The sequence below is a fragment of the Sminthopsis crassicaudata genome, chromosome 6, assembly GCF_048593235.1.
Source record: "Sminthopsis crassicaudata isolate SCR6 chromosome 6, ASM4859323v1, whole genome shotgun sequence".
Lineage (NCBI taxonomy): Eukaryota > Metazoa > Chordata > Mammalia > Dasyuromorphia > Dasyuridae > Sminthopsis > Sminthopsis crassicaudata.
Window position 1 is genome coordinate 179,076,090 of NC_133622.1, and position 19,887 is coordinate 179,095,976.

The following is a 19,887-nucleotide window of genomic DNA, read 5'->3' on the forward strand; positions in this document are numbered from 1 at the left end:
GTACAGGGAAAATGGCCTGGACCTGGGCTTTATTTTATTTCATTTTTTCCATTTTATTTTTGGTTTTGTTTTGTTGCGATGATATTGTTGATGCTTGATAAGAATATCAGTGAAAACTTGAAAAACAGTCTGATAGAAATTAAGTTCAGAACAGCATCTTCTACCACATCCACTGTAAGCTTTGAGTAAAGAGGTCACATTTAGAAAATGAAAATCTATAGAGAATAAAAGAAGATATGTTTCATAACCATGATAAATCAAGTGAAAAATTGACACAAACATAAGATCAAGGACTGTATTCAACTAGCTAAATGATCAAAGAATATGAAGTTCTCCAAAGGGTTGAAAACTATGAATAATCATGAAGAAATGCTCCAAAATCTAATAATAAGATAAATGAAAAATCAAGTTTTATCTTGGGTCCTGGAAATTGTCAAGGAAGACAAAAATGGAAGTGGTTGCCATTGAACGCTATGTGGGAGGACTGGGTATATTAGTGCTTTGTCAGTGAAGCTGAGAACTGGTCTGATTGTTTTGTAAATCACTTTGGAATTATATGAGAAAAGTAACTGAGCTATCTATGCTTTGATTAAGATAGCCCACTGATACATCTTAAGGACAGAAGGAAAAGTTGCATTGTTGCCACAATTAGAAACAAAACCAGTGTCCATTAGTTGGGAGATATTTGAATGTTTATTGCTATAATGAAATATTATTTTATTATAAGACATCAATTTGGAGAATTCAGAGAAGTTTAGGATGACTAGTTTGATTCCAAGTTATATATTAGACTCAAGAGAATATGCATTATGTCTGCATAATGTAAATGAAAAGAAATAGTATAAAGGAAAAACTACTTATTGTTCATTAGGTGTTTATCTACTATGTGCCAGTGCCAAATTCCAGGGATAAAAATGGAAACATGCTAAGCATTCTTTAATTTCAAGGAATTCACATTCTGATGAAAGAAAACAATATAGTAACAGGAACAGGGAAAGCACTGAAGAAGGAGTTAAAAGATGTCTGGGAATCTAGCAAAGATAGGGTCAAAGCTGGACCATCAAAGTCCTATGCTTTCAGTGATAGAGGGAACTTCATCTTGCTTGTTCCCATAGTAACTTTTTATGGTCAGAAAAAGATTCTCATTTTCCCAGCCTATTACTTGATTCTTACCTCTTTGTTGAAGTTGAAGTAGGACTGTTTCCAGGGGGGAGATTACACTATCTTGAGTAGCTGTTTTCAGAGATCCTTCTAGGGAATCTAGAAGGATCTTCTAGGGATCTGTGACTTTTCAGTTCTTCCAAGGTTTACTATCCTAGCCTTTGATCTGGTCTGAGTGACCACAAGCACTCTTCTACCTTGAAACTGTGAGGAGGTTCTCCTCCTATAGCTTTTTAAAGTTCTAGTCTACCAGTGTTCCATCTCACCCTGGAACTATGAGTCAGGACTGTGTCCTGGATCTGAACAGGAACAAAGCAACAGAATCCTGCCTCGGTGCTAGCAAGGAGACTCCTGTATTCTCCTTCTGACCAGCTATTCAACCCCCTTACTGTCTGTGCACTGAAATCACTAGAAACTGCCACTGCTGCTGATGCAGTGGCTCCCAAGGCTAGCTCCCCTCTCATTCTAGTGTGACAAACCTTCCCTGCTAACTTTCCAACTTGTCTTTGCTGTCTGGGTAAGAGATCTAGAAACTGCCATTGTTGCCACTGATTTAGAGGCTCCCGAGGTCTGTTCCTGGTTTGCTGGGACAGTGCTGCTGTGACCTGCGCTCCCACCCTAGTACATATAGACCTTTCCTGCTGACCTTCTAAGCAGTCTTTGATCTCTCCTTTTTGTGTTCTGATGCTCAAAAATCTTGTTTAGAGTGATTATTTAAAGTTATTTGGAAGGGGTTTGGGGGAGAGCTCAGGTGAGACCCTGTTTTTACTCAGCCGTTTTGACTCTGCCTCAGTAGAAGGCAGAACTTCAGATGAAGAAGCTATCCCTTATAGTGTTACCATGAGATGACAAGACTCACCTAGGGTCACATGGGCCCTTTCTCACTGATTCCAGTGGACTGCCAGTACAGCTTTTCCTGACATTGAGGCCACTTCTTTGTGTACTCTTCCAGCAGCTTCTTGAAAAGTACCTAAGTGGTAAGTAGGCTCACCTCCAAGATGAGGAGGCTGCCTCTGACAGTCTTTGAAGGCCCTTTCCCTTCTAATCTTTGGTTAAGCAGTAATAAGTGGAGGAGCTTCAAGCTCCCCAACAAAAATAGGATTTGAGATTGAAACAGTACAGTGGTCCAATGAAGCCTAAGGGTGGAAAGGCTCTAAAGTGGATTCTGCCTCTGTCCCTGGCTCCATCACAGTGGAACAAAGTGGAAGGGCTCTTTGGATCCTTTCTGGAACATGAGCCAGCAGAAGGGACATTGTGCAGAGGTAAAGGATAGGAAGTGTGGGCTGACCCAGCAATCAGCCATATGAGCCAGCTCATGATGTTGGCTCTGGGCTTAGTATTCCCCCTGGAAGGCCAGAGTGTGTTATTCTTAAATTCACCTTAATTTCTTAAAATCTTCCGAGTTCACTGTGAATTTTAAATAAAATCCAACACTAATTTTCAAACTCCACAGAGTCTGCTTACATTTAATTTTTAAGCTAACAATATCCTTTTAAATAAACAGGTAGATTGGCCTTGCTAATGTGACTAAATACAACCACTTGAGAATACTGGACAGCACAACCACTGGAGAAATTGTCCCCTTTCTAGCTTATAGCTTAAATGACTTTATAGTGATGCATCTCCTCTGTTCTTCAGTGCTGTCGAGGAGGATTCAGCCTAAGTAAGGCTGGTCAGGCAGTCTGGCAATCCCTTTAAAGAGAGTAGAGTAGAGAAGGTTCCCAAAGGGTTTTGCCCCAATAGTGTGATGTCCTTCTCCCTCCCAAAGAAAATCCCAACCCCAAAACAAAGATTAAAAAAAACATTGATGCAAGGTTCAATGTGTATCCAAACTTTGGTTCTCACTAGGAGTGAAAGTGTTACAAATTGCTGTTTTTAGATATACAGTTTCTCAGAATAACTCTTCATTACTAAAGTGTTCTATAAACATTGACTTATTAAGCTTCATAACACTCCTTTGAGGGTTAGATCATTTAATAGTGTTTGTTTCTACCCTTTAAAAGAAATAGAGAAATTGGCAAAAACATTCTGGAAAAGCAAACTCAGATGGACGGTGAAGATAACAAAAATTGTCATGGGGGGAGGGAGTCTATACAAGACTTTTACTCTTTTTTTTTTTTTTTTTTTTTTTGTAAGTCAAATTTTATGAAGTTGAATCTGGAATTGAGATTTGTTTTTCTCTTCTATCCTGATGATATTTATTAGTGTGCCCATGTAGTTGGTGCCTGGTTTTGGGCTCTCCATTTCTCTCCAGTGGATTTCTATCTTGAAACAGTATCATTTTAGGGTTGTTGCTAGCCTTACACTGCTAGAAGGTGAGTATGTAGTCACTAGTTCCCAGGCTTGGCACAAAATAACTATAGCGGTGACTCAGTAGTGAAACTTTCTAGGATATGACCCAGTGTCTGGTGGAAGATCAGTGTATTGATTTTTTAATTGTTTAATTGTTGTTTTATTTTGGCTTGAGATATCTTAGGGTCAAAGCTCTGTTTCATGTTTTGGGGGCCAAGGTCACATGGGTAAAATAAAAACCCAAAATGAAGATTCCTTCATTTCCTGACTGGAATAGGATATGGAGGTAGTAGAGATAATTGACCTAGAGTGCTTTGTAAATATCCTGAAGATTCAGTGCTTGGAGATAGCAGTGGGAGCCTGCATCTGTGATCTTTTATTTAGATTTAAATGAAAACATTCTGGGCTGCCAAATTGGTTAGTTTTCTGCTCCTGTCTCTTGACCCTCCTCTTGGTTCTGGGCCTTTTCAGGGGCTGTCTCCCATTCCTGCCATCTCATCTTTGGGCTTTCTTGGCTTCTTTTAACACTCATCTCAATTCCTGTCTTCTGCAGGAGGCTTTTCCCTCCTCCCTGCTGGTCCCTGCTATCCAGGCTGTTGGCATGTCATATCTCTGTTAGACTGTGTGCCCTTTCAGGGAAGAGATCATGTATTTACCTTTCTCTGTATCCCCAGAGCTCAGGATCACCAATGTTTAAAAAAAAAATAAAACAAAAAAACAAAACAAAACAAAAAAAAAACCAAGTCAGTTTAACAGAGGTTTTCTCCGTGCAGATTGGGTTTATATATATATATATATATATATATATATATATATATATATATATATATATATATATATATATATATATATATATATATATATATATATATATATATAAACATCTATCTTTATATATAACATCTGATTATAGGAAGAACCTAGAATGTTTTTGGATTGGCCTTTTTTCTCTGTCAACTACCTGATATTTCTTTTCCTGTCCTTTATTTACGTGTGTAGATGTGTATATTCATTTCCCCCGTCTTCTCTCTTACCTTGTGTAGTTATCAGTTGTTACCTGCTGTGTGCATGAAACTGTGTCTTAAGACTGAGTGTCTTAGAGACCTTATTATAACCACAGTAACTCATGTTGTGAGCTTTAGGTTTTACGAATTCTATTATATACATTTTCATTTGACCCTATAAAAGTAAGTACTATTCTTAGTGTGCAAATAAGGAAACAGGCTTGTGTACAGAATCAATGTCTGAAGCTGGGTTTCCTAATTCCAAGTTTGTCCCCATTGGTGGTCCCAAGGGAGGCCATTCAAAGTTTGCAGTTCTACAGGTCATACAGTGCTCTCCATGACTAGGGTACCCAAGGGGAAAAGTGTCAATGAGAATGCTGTCTTAGAATAGTGTACCTCTTGGATAAGTAGCTTCTGAATAGGAGAGACCATGACATGAAAAAGTAACCTGACTGGGTCTCCAAAGACCATGGTCCTGGCTCTGGCTGGCACTGAGACAGTTTAGGGATTCAGTGTAAAAGCCATCTTTTGATTACTGAATATTTCACTTGGAAGTGGGAATGGGCCAAGGGAGCAGACATTGGAGAATAGTCCTTTTCATCCATAGGTCTAGAATTAGGATTCTAGCCTTTAGGCTTCAGAATTATTGACTCACTTATACAAAGTATGGAGGCTTGAGATAGAAAAAGTGATCACATTGATGAGGGCTAAAGTATTACTATGATCAGGAGTGCTACTAAAGGAGGTTGCAGGGGAATCCATATGGTGCCCACTAGTGGAATGCTAACCCTGACATAATGCTGTGTGTTGTGCACCTGTAATGAGCATATATATTTGATCTACTGTATGCAGCTCTAACACCTGATGTATTTTTTTATCTGAGATATATGTGACTTGTGCCTCTGGGACATACAGACAATGCTTAGGCATGAGTATATAAATATTATGCATATTTCTGTAAGCCAATGCTTTGGCAATAGGACCACTAAACCACATATTAATATTATTTTTAAAAAATGTTTCCCAGTTATATTTTAATCTGGTTTGGACTGCACATGGAGTGTGGCAGGATGCTCCAGACAGGCTGGCCAGATTGCATTTGCAAGCTTGTGGAGTGTGGTTAAATTGCATCCCAGTGCTCTTTTAGGTGAAAACCCCACTTTTCATCCTGAATGCCTTTGGGACAGCTTACTATGACAGCTCCCTTGAAGGTTGTTGTGTTTCAAGATTTGCAAAGCTGCATGGCACCCTGCAGGCAAGCAGGGGAGGGAGGCCTGGTAGGCATAGAAGATGGAGCCTATCTCTAATGGTAATGACCTCAGCAAGGAGGCCAAAGGCTGTCATCATTGAAGAGAAGGTTTGAGGTATTAGTAAGAAGACTAGCTACTTATCTCCTACCTGGGTGATCTGGACCAAGTCCCTTGGTTATTTTGAGCCTTCATTTTCCTATCTTTTGAGTCAAAGGGTTGGTTTCTTCTCTAAATTAATGATGCAAAACTGGGGTGACATAGACACAGGTACAAGTGCTCTACTGACACCCCCAAAGTAAAAAGAGTGTGTGTCAGCATTAAGGTTTTGATTCTGTACCTAGAAATGAAGGCCAATAGCTGGCTTGGGTCTCTGGAGGCTTTATAGAAGAACACATAAAAGAATCACTTTTTGCAAGAATGACTTGTCATCTAGTTGGTGGAGGAAACACCATGTTGATGAAATTTCAGAGTTGTTGATATATTGATGTAAAAGGAGACAATTCCACTTCCTGCCTTTTCACAGTATTAAAACTTAGATCCTTTTAGGCCTCAGCAGGAAGGAAATCGAAAGGGAGATGTAAGGTGAGAGGGAATATGGCCCAGATGTCACTAATTCCCTATTTTGGGTCTTTGGGGATTTTGCTTAGCAATTATTGTATTTGAATTGCTATGTGCTGTTATATTTCTCAATTACACCTTAATCTGGTTTCCATGATCTAAGTATTGGATCCTTCCTTTGTTCAGTTCACATCATTTTTCCTGGTACTGTGATGGCTTATATTCTTTTTGCTGGATCTGATTCATTCTGTTCTCTCCTTTGACCATTGGAGAGAACTGGAAAATAATGGAACATGACTTGTTTGACTTGTTTGCTTCATTTTGGGGTTGTGCTTCTGATGCTTTGAGCTGAGCTGGGGAACCTTACTTATGTGGCCACTGGGGCTCAGAATCTGCCAGCTGATCATGTGATGTCACATCATACATGCACAAGAGAGACTAGCAGCAGATTTGGATGAACTGTTCTCATCCTTGTACTTGGCAAAGCCAGTGTCCTTTTGTTGTTTTCTACAGCCTTTTTGTAGGGTTAATTTTTTTTAAATCATGAAGTGTTCACAGATGGCCCTTAAGAACAAAGAAATGTTGTATATTTGAAAGACAAAAAGGAAAAATTAATGTGGGAGGACATTTCAGTTTTTGCTACAGTGGCACTAAAAAATTAAATACTTCTTTATTTACAAAGAAATAAAAGCAAGTATAGCTCTCTGAATTAGTTTCATTACATTTTGAACTTGCAGGACTTGTTTAGGGCTTTTTAATCCATTAAAAGATTCTCCCTCTCTTGTGATTTTTTTTTTTGGTAGCACTATTCTGTTTGTAATTGCATTTAATACATACTTTTGACCTTAATTTTGTATTTCTGCAGAGATAAGATGAGGTCCTTGGGGAAATCTTGTTGATGAGTATTTTAGGAATTTATTATTACTTTTTAATTTTACATATTTTTAAATACTGCCTTCATTTCAAATATTTTCTACCCAGAGAACTTTGATTAGTTTAAAAAACAAAGCCAAAAAAATGAGGGAGAAGCATTGGAGCAAAATTGACCAACCCATCAGCTGAGTCTGATGCAGTATGCTTCTGAATAAAAGGGAAGGGAATACATTTTTTCCCTCTCTTTTCTGGCTAGCTATTCATTACTAATTGGTTCAAGATATATTCAGTAATGTTGCACTTCGTGTGTCAATTCTCTCTCAAGGTCAGAACTTTGAAAATAATAATTTAGAAAGTTAAAAAATGTTGAGTGTTTTTTTTTGTTTTTGTTTTTGTTTTTAAAGAATAGGCAATGTGAGATTGATATTGGTGGGATTTATTTAATTTTGATTGCAGGTGAGCACTTGGATGCTTTCTTTAATTGATGAACATGTAAAAGAGGATAGTACTTCTATTATGCTGTGAAATATTAGAATACAAGTTAGTATTATGTATATCAGGATGTCAGTTATACTGTGTCCATATATTTTTCTGGTTCTTAGTATTGCTTAGTATTAGATCATAGAGATTCTGAATTACAAGGAATGGAAACATCAAGAACTTTAGCTTTGGGTGGTATGGATTCAGATCCTGCATCTGCTACTGAAAACTTGAAGGCCTGTGTCTGATCTTGGGCAAAATCTCTTGTGTTTTCTGGTCCTCAGTAAATTTTACTTTCAATAAAATGGGAGTTTGGGGAGGGGGATAATATGACAAAAACCCATTTTGAATTTTCAGAACTCTATTTATAAGGATTTTACTATGGATACATACAGCGAATCCCATTCAGAAAATTTAACTTGTACTACAACATTTTCTTACAAAAGGATAACTGAAAACTTGATATGGTAGAACTCTAATACCCCCTTGGGCTCCCCATCGTGCTTGGTTGAGATGGATATTGCCCTCCCCCCCAGTGTGGGTCAGGACCTCAGGACTCCCCCTCTGTCTTTCCCTCTTAGTAAAGGTGAGAAGCTTTGTGCCCGTGGTTTGTCTTGGATCTTTCTGGTATTCCTTCCTGGGCACTAAACTACTTCAGTGTCCCGCCTTCTGATGTTGTCCATCATGGTTCGCAGAGGGCTTGGCTCACTTTCCAAGTCGCTCAAAGTTTTGTCTTTGGCACAGCAGCAGCAATCAAGCACCTCATAAATGAAGGCCAGGAGCATCAGAGAGACGACCGTAAATATAAATAATAGCATGATGATAAAACAGGCTGTGTTCCAGTTATCATGAAAAGGGTAAACCTTTTGGACTTGGAAGCCAATGTACTGGTAGGCTGATGTGGTAGTAGGTGGACTAGTGGTACTAGTGGTCTCATTCCAGAGAGTGATGTTTAAAGTTGCCATGCTTAGTGATTCCATTGCTTGTGACTGGTCCAAATGAGGCTATAAAGATTTTTAGAAAGGGAAAAAGAAATGTGTTAAAGTAACTTATATGTGATGCAAATTTATAGGTAGAATATGGATGTCACCAAAAATCCTTGGAAAATATGTATAGTGCAAAGAACTTACTTATATCAGTGGTATCCTTCGGTACTTTTTACTAATATAGACTGTAAACCACATTCTTTGATTTTTAGTGAACTCTAATTAGCAGCCAGACTAACACACACACACACACACACACACACACACACACACACACACACACACGTCTACATACTCCTGATAGATACAGTTGTGGTAGTTACATGGAGAATTTAATTGTTAAAGAAAAGGCAGCTGAATTATTAGTGAATAATCTTGAAGAAACTGACCTACAAGACAGTTTGTCATTTTAAAAACATTGTGCCTTTGGAAAAAGCTAGTGAAGTCCCTTTACCCCTTCCTGCTTGGCTTTCCTGTCACTGGTTACCTCTTTTATGTGCCTCTGGGACTCTGTCTTTCTCTGTATCCAACACTACTGGGTCAGAGGATCTGGGTCAGGAGGACAGTATTTGAGCGGGCATAATAGACAAGTAGCAATCATGGCCTTCAGCAAGGACAACTACATGTGTGGTGGTTGTTTACTGTAGTCATCAGTGAACTGAGTTCTGTTGCAGGTAAGTAGTTTAGCTGATCATGGTGCTTAGAAAAACCTGGGAAGTACCTTTCAAAAGATACAAACTTAGGTCCCTAGAGGTCTCATTTGTTTCATTTATTACATTTCTGTTCCAGAGTACAAACATGATATCTAGTGTCTAAAAGAATTAAGGGACTCCCTATCGTGTGCAGCCTCCTTCTTGGAACATCTGGACGATGTCTTCTGAGGCCTTTGGCAGGGAAAGTAAGGAGGCAGATTTGAAATTATGGAGACCCGTAGCCTAAACATACAATTTCCAAGATAATTTCAAAATTTAACTTTCCCAATACACAAAGGCAAAATAATTTAGATCATATACAGTGGTTAGGACAGCAAAATTGCAAAGTGACATATATATCCTATCCGCCAGAATACCCAAGTTATTGGAGTGTTGGGGACATAAGTAAACCAGATTTACCTCTGCCTTGTGAATGAAGTAAAACTGCTTTACTTAATAAATCACTTTTTCCCCACATTAAGATTGCTTCTTCCTTTTTTTCAAAATTAAGTGATGATTTGGGACCCACCTCTGACATGTAAACTGAAAGCAGACTTTCTGTTTTTGTTTACTTTCCTTGTGAGGGTTCAGTAATAGATTTCCCCTGTTAATATGATGCTTGTGCTGTGACACTACTTTCTCCTGATTTTCTCCCACTTTTTTGTTGGCTCTTCAGTTTTTGTTTTGTTTTGTTTTGTTTTGCTAGATTTTTTGCCAGTTCCTGCCTCTTAACTTCTCCCTTTGTATTATCTAACTTGGTAATCTCATCAAGTTTCATGAGTTCAATACTAATCTCTGTGCAGATGAATCTCAGAGCTCTTTGTCCAGTCTTAACTCTCCCTTGACCACCTCCAGTTTTATATCCCTATCAATTAGAGATCTTGAATCGGATGTCCTGTACACATCCTAAATTCCATGTGTCCAAAACAGAACTTATTATCTTTTCTTCTCCAAACTCTTCCCCACTGCCAAACTCTTTGAGGACACCACCATCTGTCCAGTCCCTGGGGCTTGCAACCTACTCTTACCCCCTTTTGCTTCCTGTATCCAATCTGTTGCCAAGTCTAGTGATTCTGCCTTTGTACCACCACTTGAATGTGTCCCTCTCTTCTGACACTGTTCCCCCACTCCCCCCACTATATTGCTTTTAGAATCAAATCGAAAGTCTTCTGTTTTAGCATTCAGAGACATTATCTTGCCAGGAAAACTGTGGTTTTTCCAGCAATGTGAGAGTTGGATTATAAAAGAAAGGATGAGCACTGCAGCAGCAACATTTTTAAATGGTAATGCTGGAGAAGGCTTTGGAAGATACCTTGGGTTCTTAATTCTAAATTCTTAAAAAAAATTAATTCAGGCTGGAGTTCATTTCCTTCAATAAAAAACCCACAAATACTGAAGCTTAAATACTTTGACCATACAATGAGAAGATAGAACTCATTAAAGAGGACCCTGATGTTGGGAAAGATCAAAGACAGAGAAGGAGATGGCAGAGGATGACATAGATAAATGTCATGGAAAACAATGGCGCCTGTATAGACTTCAGGAGATAGTGAAGGATAGAAGGTCCTGGTGTGACATGGTCCATGGAGTTACATAAAGTCAGACATCACTGAATGACTGAACAATAACAAGAAGTTTTTGAATTAAGCCCTTGTACCTACCATATTATGCTTTACTACAAATTCTGTATTCCAATGACATTGACCTCCTGCCTGTTCTTTTCATAATGAATAGCACCATCTTTCACCACTGTATCTTTTCACTAGTGGCTCCTCCAAGGTTGAAGTGCTCAGGCTCCTCACCTCTACCTTTTAGCTTCCCAGGCTTCCTTCAAATCTCAGCTAAAACACCACTTTCTATAGCAAATCTTTCTAATTTTCTTTAATTCTAGTATTTTCCTTATGAGACTGCCTCTAATTTCTCCCACATCTCATGTGCATATATATGAGAGAGTGAGCTAGGTGGTGCAGTGGATAGAGGACCAGTCCTGAAGTCATGAGGACCCGAGTTCATATCTGGCCTCAGATACTTAATACTTCCTAGCTGTGTGACCTTGGGCAAGTCACTTAACCCCAATTGCCTCAGCAAACAAACAAAAAAAGTTTTTAAAGGAAAAAAAGAAAAGAGTGTGTGTGTGTGTGTGTGTGTCTCCACCGCTTAGTACTGAATCTGATACATAGTAGGTGTTTCATCATTGTTTGTTGATTGACTGACTGAAAACTCAAAGAAAGGAGTTCCCTTCCTGGCTGTTCTAAGCCCTGTAATTGTATTCCAATCAATCTCTTTCTGGAGCCTGAACTCTGCCCTCAGATGCTGAATTTTGTCAGGAAAGTTTTGGTCTTAGCTTACCTGGAAACCAGGCCTGGTCATTTCTAAACTGTGCCTTCTTCCTCACTACCTCCTTCCTCAATCCCTTTACATACTGTCTTTCCTTGTTAGAATATAAAAACTTTCAGTTCAGGTACATTCCTACTTGCATATTTGTATCCCCATTATTTAGAACGCTGTCTGGCACACAGAAGGACCTTAATAAGTACTTTTCTCCCTCCTCCCCCCCCCCCCATCTCCCTGCTCCCACTCCCATTATTTCTGCACTGCTTGCCTCAGATCCATTGTAAGAGTTTCATTCGGTGAAACTTTATTTCTTATACTTTTAAAATACAAGTTTCCTTTTTGGGTAATGCTATAGGTTATAATTCAGGCTTTTTGCTTAATTTATCCTATTTAATGTGTTTACCCCATACTGTTCTAACCACTTGACATAGAAATATGGTATAGCTCCTTAAGGATCTTAGTAGGGAATATGGTATATATACAAATGAGTACACAGCAGAATTTGAGAAAGGCAAAGAGAAAATCCTGACCCAGTGCTCTGAGAGCATTTGAGAAGTAGAAGAGGCCACTTTGAGTGAGGTGTCAGGGAAGGCTTCTTGGAGATGTTTTGGCAGATATTGAAAGAAGAGAAGGACTTGGAACAATCAGACTGTGATTCCCCCTTCTTGGGGGAGACAAAACTGAAGACATGGGATTCTGGGTTCTTGGGGGAATTGAGGGGAAATTATGGAGACCCCAAGTAAATCTAAAAGCCTCTTTCTCTGCCTGTCTTAATGAATTGTAATTTCTGGGATTATGAGCGTTCTTAATATTCCCCTCTTGACAGAGGGGAAATTGATCTGCCCAGTGTCACATTAATGTCTCTATAGCTCAGGGAGACTTGCATTCTATCTACTGCTTATGGGGCCAAAAGAGGAGGTACCACAGTGATGGTGGTGATGGAAAATTGTGTTTTTATTATATTACTAAATATTAAAAAGACCCTCTTTTGGACTGTATTTTCCTTTTTGAAAATAAGGTTAGAAAAACTTGGTTCATTTGAAAGATTACAGTTGAGAAATGAATCAAAAAAAAAAGTATGAGCTACATTAAGGGCTTTCCCCTTCAGTTGGGGAACCCATGTCATTGACACATACTAATGGCTGCTTGATGATTCCCACTTCAGTGAGGTCACAGATACCCCAAGAATGGCTACTTAGCCTGCTGACTCCTGGCACTTGGCTTTTTCTCTGCATTTTCCCAACCCTCCAGTTCAAGGGCCCCAATTGCTCTCTGTATCAAATTAAAACTTCAGGCTTCAATGAAGTTAACAGTTATTGAGTGCCCATAGAGGGTAGCTCTGTGAAGTACAAAAACACACTCTGAGCCAAATAGGAATTGACTTTTGGACAACCATTTTGAGCCATTTATATTTTTGTTCCCCTCCATTAATGCTGGTAATTGAGTTTATTATATTGGAATTTTATCACATCAAATACTGTTTGAAGTAAGTGGGCCATGGGCTGCTTGGATATTTATTATGTGGGTATTTTTAGGATAACAGAAGCCTCATTATTGAATAGGAAAAAAAAAAAAAACAAAAAAACCCAACCTGGATTGTGGTGTCTAAACTCTGACCCTTCATCCTGTCTGTGGGACCCTGTGTAAGCCATTGGGCCTCTCATTGCGGCCCAAAGTTGCAGAAAGGAAGACTTGTCAGTCTGTTAGAGCAGGTAAAATAATTCTTCTCCCTAATCCTCCTCAGAAAAAAGAAGCTATATTTTTCTTTCAAAAAAGACTTGATGAATATCTTGTCTCTGTATCCTTGTTAATGTCCAATTATTTTGTATTTATATTCAGTTTGGTGTTATGCCTTGAGAACTGAGATTAGGCTACTTAGGACAGAGGCATAATGAATAGAACAGTGAATTTTGTTGACCCCTTTGGAAGAGTTTTTGAGGATGGCTCTGGTTTCTGGGAGGGGCAGCCCCACCTGTGCACCTGTGGGAGTGTCAGGTATTCCTGTTGGGAGGAGAAATAAGCAGGGATTGTAGAAAGGGTTGCCTGGAAAAGCACTAATATTCATTCTTGGCTTTTGACATTTTAAAATGAAATCTTTTAAAAGGAAAACAGAATAGTCACAAATTAAGAAAAGAACCTTGATCAGAAGACACATTCATGTTTTCTGTATCAGATTTTTCTTTGTAGGGGAAGGGTGGTCAGTATCGTATTTTCAGACATGTATGTATATTAGACCATATGTACCTACATATCTTCTATATGTCCCCAAAGGCCTAGGACACAGCTTGAATCTGCTTGAAATGCTTTGAGTAGGTGGATAGGCAGGCATGGGCATGGGTCCTAATACACACGCTTAGTTATAATTTAAACGATATCTATAATCTCTCTTCCCTTCCCTGCAGCTCCAGATAGAGGGAGTACTTGACTGTATTCTTCCATCTGAAGTCATGCTTAATTAATGTCTTGTGTTAAATTGTGGTGAGGCTGGAAAGATTTTCTGGAAGGATTTTTCAGGTTCTTAAACATTTTTGTGGATTTTAAATTACAATGAAATGCATTGTATTAGACATTTTTTTATGGTTGGAACACACTTTGCGCTTGTACCCTGAAACACACATTGTGCTTAGTGGAAAGGGGATGGGGATAGTTAGTAGTTTGATTTAATTTCATATTTCTTTCTTAAAAGTTGGACTGAAAGGATAACTTCCAGGAATAACGTTAAAAAGACATTTTAAAGAATCTCAACTTGTATCTTATATATTTCTTGTATACTTAGAAAATTATACAAAGAAAGATAAGTTTTGCAGAATCATTATTTTTAATGATTAGTGAAAACTTAATATTTTAAAATACTTAATTTTACTTCATTGCATTAGGTAAAATCTGTGAGGCAAAATAAAACTGTATCTTTAGGATTTTTTCATTTTCATTTCTCAAATTAAAGTTTGAATGTGATATATTTAAAATTTTGTTTTCCCCCCTGAGTCTGGGGTTAAGTGACTTGCCCAGGGTCACACAGCTAGGAAGTGTATGAGACCAGACTTGAGCTCGGGTCCTCCTGACTTCAGGGCTGGTACTCTAGCCACTGCACCACCTAGCTGTCCCCGATATATTTAAAATTAATATAAAAAGGAGTCTTTAATTTTTTTAAGGTAAACAGTTCTTCAACACCCTTTCTTTCTAGTCTCCTTTTTGATCTGAGGAGTAGGGTAGACATAGTTGCTGTTATAATTTTCACCCTCCTCCTTTTAATCTTTCTAGTATTTAGAAATTCCTTGGTAGAATATTTCCATGGGAGGGGACAGGGTCATTATACACTGACTGGTCTAGACAGGCTTTTGGATAGAAAACAGTTGAGCTGAGTTTTCCTTTACATTTAAGGATGCTGCTTTAAATTTCTTATTTTAATTATAAATTCTTATTTTAATTTTAATTTCTCTTTCCATTCTGGAGGAAAAGAAGCCTCAAAATATCAAATGCATAGGTCAAGCAAAACAAGTTTATTTATTGGCCATGTCAAAAAAATTTTATCTCATTCTTTGTGTGGCCAGCACTTCTCTGGCAGGAATTGGGCAAATCTCTTCCTCTCTTCCTCATGGGTCTTTCTTGGTTCATGTTTGATAGAGTATGAATGAAAGTTCTTCAGTCTGCTAGAATTGTAGGTGTTGCGGATGTTACAGAAGAAATTATTCTGGTTCTAGTTGCTTCCCTTCTGTATCTGTCCTTAGAAATCTTTCAGATTTCTCTTTACCCATTTCATTTGTCTTTTCTTATAGTACAATGGTATTCCCTGTGTCCCAATTGATAAAGCCATTTCCCTATTAAATGGCAGTCTCTTATTTCCAATACATTTTGCCTCCATCATAAAAAAAAAAAAAAAAAAAAAAAAAAAAAAAAAAAAAAAAAAAAAGCTATGGTCTGAGATGCCTCTTTGAAAAATAATTGGTCAAGTGGGCAGTGCTTATAGTCTTTGTGAAAGGAAAATAGGAGTCTGGATTAAACTGAATCACTACATACTTCATCAGCTTGGAATAGAGGAAGCTTATTTACTATCTTTTACCTACAATTTGGAAAATTTTGGATGGCAAATTAATCTTTTCCTGATGTTGATATTTTATTTATAATCACTTTTATTCTTATAAGCTTTCCTGTGTATTTGGTGAGAATGTTTCTTGTTTATTTGGGACTTTTTTGGATCCAATGTCCTGATTGTTTTGTGATTGGCAAAAGTGGTTGCTGAGTATTTTAACCCTGCTGCTGGACTGAACCCCTGCAAAGAGAGATCTGGTTTCCAGATCCCGCTACTTGATTAATAGGTCGTTTGCTAAGCAGCTGAATAAGTACTTTTGTTCCTTGGAAGGAGAAGTAGCATCGAAAATTTCCTTTTTCAAATAATTTGCAATGAAATACAACTAAGTTCCATTTGTTGTGATATTAGCAAATATTCTAATCCACACTGTAGGAAGTTATAATTATGTAAAATATTGACATTAGTTCTACTCCCATGCAAATAAAACAGTATGGATTGGAAGAATGAGATAACGTCATAGGATTCATTATTTGTACTAATTTAGACCAAAATGTAGATTTATTGGGGAAGGGACAAGGCAATGGTTGGGTCATTAGTTTTATTTTTTAAAATGCTTTTCTGAAGCTATGTCTGCTAAACAAAGATGATTTTCTTGCTGTAATGAAATGGAATTAAAGCTTTTCTCAGTTACCATCAGTCAGCTGCCATCTTCCTAAAACTCATTTCTGACACTAATTATCTCCAGTCCCCATCAACTCGAGTCCCCCACCCCTATTCCATAAACACCAGTGACTCCCTATCACCTAAAGGACCAAATATCTTCTATGTGGTTTGTAAATCCTTGCCTAATCTGGTCCCTCCCCTTCCAGTCTTCTGCCTTATTCTCTTCCATGTATTCTATGTTCAGGGGACACTACAGCCCCCTGGCTACTCCTGCCTCATGCCCTCTATCTCCAGTTTGTGGTTTATTTCTCTTGCAGTTCCCCAGGCAGGCAGTGTTCCCTTCCTCACCTCCGTGTCCTACCTCTCTCTGTCTTTTCTTTCTTTCTTTCTTTCTTTTTTGACTACACTTAACCACCTTCTGCACTAGACTTTTCTTTCTTTTCCCAAATCCAGACAACCATTCTTTGGCTACTCCCTTCTGAGATTACCTCATATTTCCTCTGTCTCTTATATGGACCTTATGGTTGGCATACTCTCTCCCATTAAATGGTGAGTTCCTGAAGGACAAGGACTATGTTTTTGCCTTTTTCTTTATCCTCAATGCTTAGCACCCTGCTTGACATATAGTAGTTGCTTCATAAATCCTTATTGAGTGCTTGATCATTCAGAGGCTTTTGATTCTTGAGCATTACTGTAATGCTGGGAAGGGTACTAGACCTTCCTTAATTGACACTTGTGAAGACATGTTTTAATTTTTAAATTAAATTTTCTTTTTATTCCATATGGTCATTTTAATAACAGTCCTATCCATCCCTACACCCATATGATGTGATGGATATAAAATGATTGACTGGTTCCTTCCTCTTTTCCCTCCATAAAAATATAACTTAAAGGTCTTTCTTTAAAAATAACTTTTGACTTGGATTATACATTTAGAAACAAAATTATTTTAGCTAAATAACAGAAAAGGCTTTTAAGTGTTAGGTTACAACATAATATAGCTATTAGCTCTTTTGTCTGTATTATAATCAAAAAGAGATTGTATTTTCATATGAATCTTCCTATTTTATTTTTTAAAAATTTTCTACAGGTAGTCTACTTTGGTTTTTTTTTCCCAGTATAATATAATTTGTACATATCAGAAACCATCTTTCAACAATATTTGCTTTTAGTCTAGATTTTTCTTCAAGGAAATCCTTTGTCAGGACAGATAATGCTGCTGAAATGAAATATCTTGCAGAAGGTGAAATTGGCAAGCAGCTGGGAAGCATCCGATGCATTTCAGTTTACTGACCTGGGGCTGGGAGGATTAGATTTCCCATATAATAGCATGGTCATCAATTTTCTATTAAGGCACAGAGGATAAGAGGGAGTTCGGGCTAGACAGTCAGCCTTTGGTATTTATTTACAGAATAAAAGCCTCTCTTTCAGGGTAAGAAAATTCAGAGCTTAAACATATACATTGCGAAAAATGCTTTGCCCGGTTTCTTAATAAAATGTTTTTCAGATATATCTGGTCCTTAATTCCTCCATGATAAAAAATTATAAAGACCTACCTGTTCTCGGCGGATGCTGATGGAGCGTTGGTCTGGTCTGTTGGTAATGCAGTCTGGTGCACAGTCAAGATGGAGCTGGGCTCCTATTGGTCAAATGATAATGCAGCTGACAATTGCCTTCTTGTTCATTTGCATTTAGCCTTACCACACTCCAGAGGAAATCATTCACAAACTTAAATGATAGTCTGCTGTACCCAGTTTTATCCCAATTTTTCCCTCCCTATTTTTTGTTTGTGTTTTGTCATTGAGCTCAAAGAGTGTGGGGTGTGGTTTTTGCATACTTAAAATCAGAACAAACAAAAATCTCAGTCCCTCCCTGCATTTTAGGATGTTGAGCTTGGCTTTACTTTATAGTAGAAAAATGAAGAAAAAAAATAAATAAAGGACTAAATTGATGATTAGATAAATTTCTCAGCAAAATAGATTTCTCCTGAGAGTAGGGGAACCCTCAGGCTAAGAAAGATGCCAGTATTGGTAAGAGGCCTGGAAACAAGCACACAGGACTGACTGAGTCTACAGGTATGCAAATAAATAAATGAAGCTTATTTCATCCAGGTGCCTGGCACAGAGATCTGTCTGTTTTTTAGAAGGGAGAGAAGTTTTGGGAACAGGGCTGGCTGCTGAATATTGGAGGGCTTGAGAAGGGGCCTGAAGGAAAGCTTTCCCAGTCTTGACCATGAGATCATGTAAGAAATAAAGAAGAAACTCTAAAACCCAAAATATTTACATTTTGATGGAAGATGATAGCAGATAAAACCTAACATGATTTTGAGTGACAGGAATACAAAAGATGAATTCTATCTTTATACTTCCAAAGTTCTCTTACTGGTTGAAAAGATTAATTTGTTGTCATTGATTACAAACAATTTTTTTAATCAGCTTCTTAGGATTCTTTACCAGATTTTTCATTTTTTTCAAATATTTATTTCCTGTGGGTTTTTTTTAACTCTTCTAAAAAAAATTGTATGAATGCTGAAGATCTGAAGTTTTTTCTTAGGCATGCATTTTTATTTATAATAGGGAAAAAACCAGTGGGAGAGAGCAGAGAAGATAGGAACCCCCTTCTCTAATAACTTTTCATTTGGAAGATTGTATTGCTAAAGGATTCCAGAATGGAGCAGGACAGAAGGGGGAAGCATTATTCCAGCATTAGACTACTACGTAATTAAAGCATTTCTACATTTCTAGTCTGCCAAAACATGGTAAGATTATTCTGGTTCCTATTTTGTCAGTCAGTCCATCAGTCTGCAAGCATTTAAGTGCCTACTATGTTCCAGAAGTTGTATATGTTACAAGGATAACAAAAAAGGCAAATAGCAACCCCATCTTTGAGGAACTCACTGTTCAAACCTCTTGTTCTTTCCATTTACTTTTTAAACCCTTTTTATTTTATCAATCCTGTTCTCAGAGGTGATTAGTTCTCTCTTAAATGCTAAATCCCATGGCCTTCTCATTATCCTTTTTAGGAGGAGGGAGGGCCTTGCCCAAATTTTGAGTTGTCATTTGCAGTATTAATCATCATTCTCTTCTTCCAGATGACTTCTTTGTTTTTTCAAAAAAATTTAAAGTTAAATTTTCTTTTTTAATCATGAAATTTAAGTGTGCAAAGAGCAAATAAAAAGGATTGAATATCAGATTAAAGTTTTTTACATACAAGTATTTTTTCTAAAAATGTATATTGAATTTTAAAAGTTTTTAGCTGTTATTCTGTTTGTTTTGAACTTTCTTACTTTCTCTTAAATATTTTTAGATGTTTTACTGATGCTTCTTTCCTTTTTTTCACAACTTTCCCCTTTTAATTAATAAATTTTGTTAAACCAAATAAATACTTGAGCTTACTGATCATGTCTAAAAATATATGGCTCATTTTGCACCATTAAGTCCAGAGGTATCACTCACACAGTGTGATTGGGGCGTGTTTAACAAAATAAGTAAAAATACACTACAATATAGGTAATTTTTAGTTTGTGGTTTTCTAAGTCATTGTTAGACCTGCAGTTTGAGTTTG

General features: G+C 37.6%; 2 protein-coding genes across 5 annotated transcripts in view; one reads left to right on the plus strand and one right to left on the minus strand.

The window, feature by feature from the left end:
- The window catches only part of GTF2E2 (general transcription factor IIE subunit 2), a 90,790-nt gene that overhangs the window by 13,862 nt on the left and 57,041 nt on the right, over positions 1-19,887 (plus strand). The gene's annotated exons all lie outside the window — the stretch shown is intronic.
- SMIM18 (small integral membrane protein 18) lies at positions 8,150-17,990 on the minus strand. The gene is made up of 2 exons (XM_074272985.1): positions 17,880-17,990; positions 8,150-8,622 (listed from the first exon to the last, which is right to left on the minus strand). The coding sequence occupies exon 2, from the start codon at positions 8,596-8,598 to the stop codon at positions 8,263-8,265; it is 336 nt and encodes a 111-aa protein (XP_074129086.1). The 5' UTR covers positions 8,599-8,622; positions 17,880-17,990; the 3' UTR covers positions 8,150-8,262.